We start from the raw sequence: 9,174 nt of genomic DNA on the forward strand, positions 1-9,174 counted from the left end.
TGCAGTGCGGACGATTGCCGAATGCCTACACCATGGTCACAACGGTGGTGGCTACATGATAATGGATGCCACCTCCCGAGCTGAACTGCCTGAGTACTGTGCGGGCATGCGGCCGCCGCCCTGGCTCTGCCCGCAAGTGCCCGCTGCAGACCTCAACAGGATGCGGCCTGACATTCTGTTTATCCCGAACCTTCCCCGGTCCGAAGCAGAACGCTTCATGACATCCCCACCAGCCAACAAAGGGGCCTACCCAGTGTACATCCTTGAAGTTGGATACACCTCTGACCTGCACCACAGCGAGAAGCTCATTCAAAAACAAGCACAGCACGCCACCCTTGCCACTGCCATGCGAGCTGCAGGGTGGACTGTGCACTACGATACTAAACACGTTATTACACTGGGCCACGGTGGCACTGTCCCCCGTACCCTTGAAACTCTCCTCAAAGACCTGGGAGCCAAACCGCAGGCAGCCAAGGCCTGCTGCACACGTCTCCACATGCATAGCGTCACCACGCTCCGGGGCACCGCAAACCTGTACTACCGGCTAGAGCGAGAGATGGGTATTGCCAACACCCGATGCCGCCCGGGAGGGCGCACCCAGGGGACCGCCAATGGCGGCCCCCGCGCAGGGGAGCCGGGGTAGGGAAATCAAGTTTTCCGATGGTGGGGTGAGCTTGTCTCACTCCTCCTTAAGACACGCGGGCACCTGTGCCCTGCGTAGATATTATTATTATTATTTCCATGGCTGGCCTTGACATGCATTGGCACCTACCCGCCTTGACGCAGACGATTAACTGGGTGTGTCTATGTGTGTGCACGCGTGCATGCAGGCGCTGCCGGTGGAAGCAAAACTACAGGAGCCAGCGTGACACCAGCTGTCTGGCGCTAGAGATGGAGGCGGGCGCGGCAGCGCCAGTGGCATACTTTGGCATGGTAGCTGTGGTGGCGGCGGGCGTCAAGGTGGTGGGTCGGAGACGTTGCGCCCAGTAGACATGCAAGTGGTTGCTGCCAGTGGCTAGTTGCACGTTCACATGCAGACATGATGCGACTTTGCGTATTGTTGCATGTACGTATGGACTTGCGGTAGTGTTGCTTAAGCATCTGCACTTGTCGTGCTATCAAGCCTTGACAGATGGCTAGCATGTGGAGTAGCGGTCTTAGTTCTTACGTTAGTACTGATGTAGGCCTTCAGCAAAGCACAAGGCTGCCATGTAACGGGCGTCAAAGTGATGGTTACTGGTGTGCCTTGTAGACCGTGACAAGGCTGTTACCATGGCTGGTTAAGATGGTAAGCAGATCGTAGCGAGATCGTAACGATGCCGGAGGGGTAACGATCTACGACCTAGGTAACAGCGATCGTAACGATCGTTTGGGTGCCATAGGGCTGGACGGCGGGTGGCGCGTTTTGTGAAGTGGAGGAGGTTCAGGGTGGGTCGCCAAAGTTGACTTTGCGGCTGACGCTTGCATCACCTGTGCAGGCCCCCTAGATTTCCTTCTGGGCAGCTTTTCTTTCCAGGCGCTGGCGTGGCGTATTATCGTCATCAGCTTGTCTGGCGGCCATGTGTACTAGCTCTGGCTGGAGTCGCAGCGCCTGGGCGGCTGTGGGACTACCTGCACAGCGCGTTGATTGCAGCTTTCCGTCTGTATTTTTGCGGGCGGGTTTTATCCGGGAGCGCCGGATAATCATCCGGACCCCAGAATATGTGGGCTTTATCCGGCCCAGATATAACCGGGGTATTATAGCCGGCGGGGTAATATGCGGCGGAGTAAAGCCGGCGCCGGATGTAAGTGGTCCGGATATAGCAGTGCCCGGATACATCCGGGCCGACTAAACCTGGTGCGGGACAAAGCCCGACCAGATATAGTTGAGCCTGGCTATATGCGACCGCATATAGCCATGGGATCATCCGGTGCATCGTCCGGTGCATCGCAGGCTATCGCTGTCTTTGAGCTGAATTGTTGCAGAGCGATAGCTGGGGGTGAAACAACATGGGGGCAAGTGCCCGAGCGAGGGGTTGTGCCGTAGGTCATGCCGTTGCATGGGCCGACATTAAGAGACAGGGCCAGACCTCCAAAACATAACTTACTATCAAGTTTACTCCGCTATACTTTTGTGCAAGCTTGTAATTGGGAACGGATTGCCTGCCGAGTATTTACAGCAGTAGACTTGACATCACTGGGCGGAAGAGACGACTATAATGCAGCTTATGAACCAAAGCAAGCTGCTACATCTAGTAGTGAGTTTCTTCAGTTGAATCTAACTGAACCAATACTGAACCCGTACTGAGCCGCGCGTAACTGAACCGCAACTGACCCCCGGCTGCCATAGGGCTGCATGGGAGCCGCTACAGGCCCAGCGGGGGTATGCCGGGCCAGCGAGTCCCTGACTCGCTGGTTGTGTTGCCAACAGCGCAAGCTAGCAGACTGTGTATCAGACTGTGTCAACCAACCCATCGCGAGCATTAGCCTTGTCCGTTCCTTCGCGTCCCAAACGTTAGCATCCCACTACGTTAGACTGCGTCAGCCTGCCTCGCGCCAGCAGCAGCAGCCAGCCTCCGTGGCTGAATCGCTCATCATTGGTTGTCCCCGCGTCAGCGTCCAGACTTGATCACCCTGGTACGCGGCCGGGCATCGGGACATTGGTGGCCATACGGGGTCCCTACACTCTAGGACCGTATCTGATACATATCCGTACCCAAGCGGGTCCCACTCCAGGAAAAAGCGTGTCCCCAGGGAGGCGCCCACGCGGCGGCACCAAAAGCCCTTGGGAGATTGTCCTTCATGGAAGCCGCCACGTCGTCGCTTGCTGATGCTTGAAGGACAATCTATCAGGGGGGTTTCACCGCGTGCCGTCCGGGGGGTGCGTTTCCCCAGCCAAACCCGCACGCCGAGGAGGCCAGGAGACGTCGCCCCGAGAAAAATGCAGAGCGGGATACAGACTCCGCCACTTAATGTATATGTTACTTGCAATCTATTGGAGTAATAGCGCTTGACGGCAGGCTAAAACGTGCTCGTCGAGGCTCAAGTCGCGAAAGTGACCGAAGCCAACATCCTAGATAGGCGTTGTTTTCGGGCTTTATCGATTGCAGTCAACACAAATACATGCATAGGTGTAATCAGGATGCTGTCTGGCCTGATATGGCGTGTCCTGGCGAACGCGACATTTAGATGTTTGAGGTCGGCCCCGGCTCGAGTTGGTGCCCCGGGGTTGCTCTAATGACCTTGTGTGGTATAAGATGCTATAGGAATGGTGGTGGTCTGGGGACACGACCGGCCCGTAGGGCAGTGCGCGAGTGGGACCCGCTTGACCTCACCCGACGGAGTCACCCAGCCATACTGCATGACCATCCCTCTGACACACAGCCAAGGCCATATGCAAGAGGGCAGGGCGGGGCGATGACCTTTGCATGCGTGGGGACACGACGTCGTCGGCACGCCCGCAGCGCCCCAGCAGCGACCCCCCCCTTCGCCCCAGGTTCTTGTCGAGCTCCACGTCGCGCCGTCCAGCCCAGCTGCCAGCCCGGTTCCTCCTCCCGGCCAGCCCCGTTGCACCGTGCGTGGGCCGGTTCCTGGACGGGTGTGGGGAACCGTACTACGGTCCGCACCCGTCAATTGCCCCGTGGCCGGCAGCGCATCATGTCCCCACGCAGCGGCGCCTCATGCCCAACTCGCCTGGCCGGCACCAGCCTTTCATACCACTCTCGGCTCACCATTTACAGCAGCCAGTGAGCCTTTGTGTCAGCCCGGCCGCAGCTAGGCAGCCACCCTGGTTTGTGTTTCTGCGCCGCCTTCCCCATCCGCACCACCAACACCAGGCGCAATTGTGCGAGACCCCGTATTGCATACCCATGCAGCGAGTTCACAGGTTAACCCACGATGACATCTGTGGATCACACCGAGCTGAAGTGCACCAACCCTTGCTGGTGTCGTACCAAATCCCATGTAGACCCTGGTCTTGTAAAACCCGACCTTTACGTGCGAGGTCAATGAGAAGTATATTTGTCAGAAAATTGCGCGTGTGCTCAGTGATGCGTTCCCGCCGATGCAGCAGGGACGCACGAACCGCCCTGTGATACGTCCATCCTTCGCTTAAAACGCGTAACATAGATTGAGTCATACTCTCGCCTTTGTAGATTGCGTAGTGTGGGGGAACAAACCCATCTCCATGTAAGAACTGATACACCTCGTGCACGCGCTGATCTATAAGCAACGGAGTTCCAGCGGAAAACGAACTGATGAAACTGCTAGACAACTTGACCGAGTAATAAGTGTCACCAGAAAATAATGTAAGCAGAGCAAGCGACTGATGCAAAGCCGAGTAAAACTCTACACAGCAACGACGTTAGTACTAAAGAAGAACGGAAACAGTAAGGTACTAACCGAGATATGGAAGTGATTGATGTGATACAACCTTGGCTGCATTAGCCGTAATGTTGAGGTCACTGAGTCGCCCAGACCCAAGGATAGTGACATTAAACCTACGCGGCAAAAATATGGTACAACAACAGCAAAACGCTGTGGTGAACAATTGCAAACCTCGGATGCTTTGAAACCACATCCCAATTCGCCTCAATATCTCGCCACAACATCATGTAGTCGCGTCGCTCAAGACGAAGCTGGCCTTGAATCGCGAAGCCTGACAAACATGGTTCTTGGACAATACTTCGTGACATAAGTGGCGGAAACATGTCAGCTTCCCAACTGCAGACACGGTGAGGATTTAAAGGAAGGATAGGCAATACCCAATGGACACGACGCTTTAAAACTTGAGATGCATGGACAGCTGCGTGAGGTGCAAGTGCCACAAAATGCACCGACCTGCAACATTGTTTTGGAGTGGGGGCCTGCAGTGATGGTGCTCTGCAGTACCTTTTAGCCGTTTCTAAGGTTGATACAGCCGTGCCCTTGACAAAAGTTGAACAACCCCCATGACATGTGAGTACAATTGTGCGCGGATTCGACCGGTTCACAAAGGCCAGCATCGTCGGAATATCATATTCAGGAGAAACAAAAACAACCGCATCATGTTCAGAATACGACCCGTTGTCAGGCAACGCACGCAGTAAGATGTCACTCCGGTTATGCCCAATCCAATCCCGAAAACCATATCCAGCAGTAGGACGCTCCAGGTTGGCAGGATGCACGTAAACGGTCAGGGGTGTAAAAAGAGGCGCCAACACATGAATGTAACCTGCACATGCTTTATGCATTTTCATGACAACTATAGCTGCCAAGGTCATCTCACCACTCACGACCTGGACGTCGGTGTTTGTGATTAGATGCGACAGCGCAAACCTCCCAAATCGTGACTATCCGCACCTCCAAGTGAAAGCCAGGAATATTTACCAAAGCAACATTTAACGTATCGCATGCTTGCAGGCAAGCTGCAACAACGCAGATGATCAGAATGAAACCGTGCATGTTGCAAGAAATTCTTGCAATAGCTCGTGCTTGAGAGCAAGGTCGGATGAATGGTCGGGTCATCGATGTCGAGATCGGCGCGTGTTTGGTGCGGGTTGAAATGCCGTGCAAGGAAGGTCGGAGCCCGTGCAATACCGGCGCCCACACCTTACATACTACTGCAAGTCTCCTCTTGCACCACCGTCAGGTCTCTCACCACCGTCCGTATTTATACTCCCGGGGCGGGCTGCAACAAAAAGAATGGGGCTATGTAGCCGTGCCGTTCAGAGGGTGTTGGTTCCCAACGCATTGGCAGCAAATAAACCCATACCCGCGTTGCCCTCGTCCCCCCCTACAAGCAAGCTAGACGCGCTTGGAAAAACGCAACACGCACAAGTGAACATGACGTTGTAGAGCCGAGACCAGTAAGCACAAGCAAGGCGAAAAGCGTGAGCATGAGCAGCGACCGCAACTGCTACGTAACCTTTGACGAGATAACCGCGCGCCAAGCTGCGCCACTCCGGCGTCCTAAAGCTTGTCACTCTCAGCTGGTATACGGCTGTCAGAGACTGGGCTGGCGTACACTGGCCGCAGACTACCAAGCGAAGGCTGCGATGCGTTGTGACAATGCGAACCCCAAGAGACCCACCTGGAACGCAGCCAGGCATCCTTGGCGAGCCAGGAGTGCATGCGAGGGCAGGAGGAAAGAGAACGGCAGAAAGGAGGGTGCGGCATGGCGGTTGTCAGAACGTTGAGGCCGGCGCAGAAAAACAAACCAGGGTGGCTGCCTAGCTGCGGCCGGGCTGACTGGCTGCTGTAAATGGTGAGCCGAGACTGGTATGAAAGGCTGGTGCCGGCCAGGCGAGTTGGGCAAGAGGCGCCGCTGCATGGGGACATGATGCGCTGCCGGCCACAGGGTAACTGACGGGTGCGGACCGTAGTACGGTTCCCCACACCCGTCCAGGAACCGGGCTGGCAGCTGGGCTTGACGGTGTGACGTTGAGCTCGACAACAATCTGGGGCGAAGGGGGGGGGGGTTCGCTGCTGGGGCGCTGTGGGCGTGCCGACGACGTCGGCGTGTCCCAAAACACCGTAGTCCAAATGAAAGCCAGACGAGATAAACGCTGACAATAATAATACCAGTTGCCTCAGAGCCGCTCGCCAACGACGTCCCAGAAAGGGGCCGAGCCGAACCTCCAGTATTTACAGCTAATTCCCAGCTCTATGAAAATGCGAGTTTGCTCACAGAACCTTGAACCACCACCGACAAGCTACGAATGAAGGCAATACCGAAGCCCTAGCGGACTCCGGTCGCGCGCAAAGGTTAAGCCCAAGCCTGGATGCACCAACATACGCAATGCGATGATAAAGGCTTTGCAGCCGGTAGGGGAGGGACGCCTTTCTACCAATCTGAGAATAGCACAGGCATGCAGAAATGGCGTGACAAAGTTATGCACAGCGGAGGGAGTATACCGTTCATATGCGACTGAGACAATCAGGCTGCTTGCCGAGAGCCTATTGACGAGTGCAGGGGTTCGGGGCAGGGTTGCACAGTACTCAGTACGTGTTAGTACGTACTAGTACGTACTGAGTACTAGTACGCCTCTCCTGGGTCTCAGTACGGCGCAAAATACGCCAGGGGGGCGGGGGGCGGGGGTGTGGGGGTCGCCGGCGGGTGCCGGTCGCCGGTGGTCGTGCCGTGTCAATGCGTCGATGGCACAGTGCAGTGGCGAGAGGCAACATAGACGCAACATAGGCAACGCCTGAAGCATAATATGATTCTGTGTGTGTAGTTGCTCACAACCAAAAGCCTGATATCAGTGACACGATGGCCGATGCGATGCGCGAACCGAGCCTGCCCTATTGGATACGCGCAATGGAGCTCTGGATGGATATACTTGATGGCCAAACAGTAGGCAAAACAGGTTGCGCAGTTGTCACTCCGCTCATTTCTTGACATTTAATAACAAGTATGCGTTTCCAACAGCATAGCGAGCTGTAACGGCCTCGAGTATGGTCATGTATAGTAGGATACAGGGAAGGATACTAAGGAGGAACACGGAGAGCGAAATTTGCAATGGGACCGGGCATAGGCTGCATGGGACGTACTATAGCACGTACTAACCCTTGCTCGCCGGCGTATTATAAGTGAATTATGGTGTATTGTACTAGAAAGCTGTGTACTGCGTATTAATACGCGTATTATAAGAAAATGGCTAGTACAGTGCAACCCTGGTTCGGGGTGTCCAACTCGGCGGTTAGCTGTCGGTTGCACCGAAATTTCTACCCCCCCCCCCTGGAAGTGGGCTTTCCGCGGCGACCAAGCCTGAGACCTATAGCTATGATACAATATAACTCATCTAACTCATTAACAGGCGTCAATGCCCAGGCTCTCGAGCTCGCACTTTCATAAGCGGCCATGCCGCCCACCCTGCACGCCCTAGCCCCCGCGCACGCCTCATGACCCCCCAATAAGTTTGGGGTGATGCGCGCTGGCTGAAATCCACGCGCAGCCCAGAGAAGCGCGAATTGTGTGTTACTACAAGCGCGCGCAGGAAGAACTCCTCGGTTTGGGCTCCTTTTGGCAGCAAACCTCCGCAAACGACGTTATGTCAGCATAATGCTGGTTCCTATGGGCCCTTAATTACAATATCGTGGTTCTTGGGGAAACGTCAACATTAATTGAGGCCTTTAGAAGCGTCCCGAAACTCCCTAAAGTGCATATCGCCATTTGAGCCCACAAATCAGGCATAGAATGATTCGGCCGCTCAAGAAGGTGCACGCACCCGGATCGCCGAAACGCCCATCGCGCGCGCAGCAGGTTCATCCACACCGAGGGTTTTAAGTGTTCGCCAAAGCGACAGACCCAGTATACATATGTAATGTAAGGTTCCTATGGGCTACATTTTACGCGGAAGAGGCTCCAAATGACAATCATAGTCCCACTGCCTCAGCGAGTCTATACGCGAGCAAACCAACGCTAACGAATCCTTTGCCAACGATGTTATGCAGCGATATTATGCGTCACTTCACACAATTCGCGCTTCTCTGGGCTGCGCGTGGATTTCAGCCAGCGCGCATCACCCCAAACTTATTGGGGGGTCATGAGGCGTGCGCGGGGGCTAGGGCGTGCGGCCTTGGGCGGCATGGCCGCTTGTGAAAGTGCGAGTTCGAGAGCCTGGGCCTTGACGCCTGTGAATGAGTCAGATAAGTTATATTGTATCATAGCTATAGGTCTCAGGCTTGGTCGCCGCGGAAAGCCCACTTCCAGGGGGGGTCGGGTAGAAATTTCGGTGCAACCGACAGCTAACCGCCGAGTTGGACACCCCGAACCCCTGATATTATGCTTCACTTCTACCATTTCTAGCTGAGCCAACTGCACGAATGATCACACACGTTGCTGAAGCTTTCTATCGTCGATAGTTTGCGATGGGCCTCTGATGCTACACTGTGATAAAATGGCATTGCAATGTCTCGGGGTGACATTTCAAGCTGGGCGAGCGCAGCCATGCCAAGGAACGGACAAGGAAGCCTGTAGGAACACGCTCTATGATATCACAAAAGCTTGGAATGTGGGAATTAGGCAATGCGGCGGCGCGCACGCCTGCCGCTGCTGCGCGCGGGTTTTGGGAGTCCAGAACTGGGCTCTGGTGGCTTCAACAGCGAGCGCGAGCAGCCGTACTAGGTCCTAGTACATAATAAAGCAGCCGCTAAATGGGCTCGCACCGCGCAGGGGCCCTCGCCTGGCGGAACTGAAGCTTGGGGATGGGCTTT

At 55.3% G+C, this 9,174-nt stretch overlaps 1 protein-coding gene across 1 annotated transcript; it reads right to left on the reverse strand.

The window, feature by feature from the left end:
• Window positions 1–3,391: 3,391 nt before the first annotated feature.
• On the reverse strand, window positions 3,392–5,630 carry CHLRE_08g373346v5 (uncharacterized protein). Its single transcript, XM_001702044.2, has 6 exons — window positions 5,320–5,630; window positions 5,246–5,255; window positions 4,870–5,191; window positions 4,537–4,818; window positions 4,381–4,478; window positions 3,392–4,326 (listed from the first exon to the last, which is right to left on the reverse strand). The coding sequence occupies exons 1-6, from the start codon at window positions 5,419–5,421 to the stop codon at window positions 3,860–3,862; spliced, it is 1,281 nt and encodes a 426-aa protein (XP_001702096.2). The 5' UTR covers window positions 5,422–5,630; the 3' UTR covers window positions 3,392–3,859.
• Window positions 5,631–9,174: the final 3,544 nt, after the last annotated feature.

Source organism: Chlamydomonas reinhardtii, chromosome 8 (assembly GCF_000002595.2).
Source record: "Chlamydomonas reinhardtii strain CC-503 cw92 mt+ chromosome 8, whole genome shotgun sequence".
In the NCBI taxonomy this organism is placed as follows: Eukaryota; Viridiplantae; Chlorophyta; class Chlorophyceae; order Chlamydomonadales; family Chlamydomonadaceae; genus Chlamydomonas; species Chlamydomonas reinhardtii.

Bases quoted from the DNA above. Each gene is read 5' to 3' on its own strand.
- CHLRE_08g373346v5 (XM_001702044.2), bottom strand. From the start codon at position 5,421: ATGCACGGTTTCATTCTGATCATCTGCGTTGTTGCAGCTTGCCTGCAA. The intron at 4,819-4,869 runs GTACTGCAGAGC...ACAATGTTGCAG, and splicing joins ACCTTAGAAACGGCTAAAAG to GTCGGTGCATTTTGTGGCAC. The intron at 4,327-4,380 runs GTTAGTACCTTA...GTTGCTGTGTAG, and splicing joins TCAATCACTTCCATATCTCG to AGTTTTACTCGGCTTTGCAT.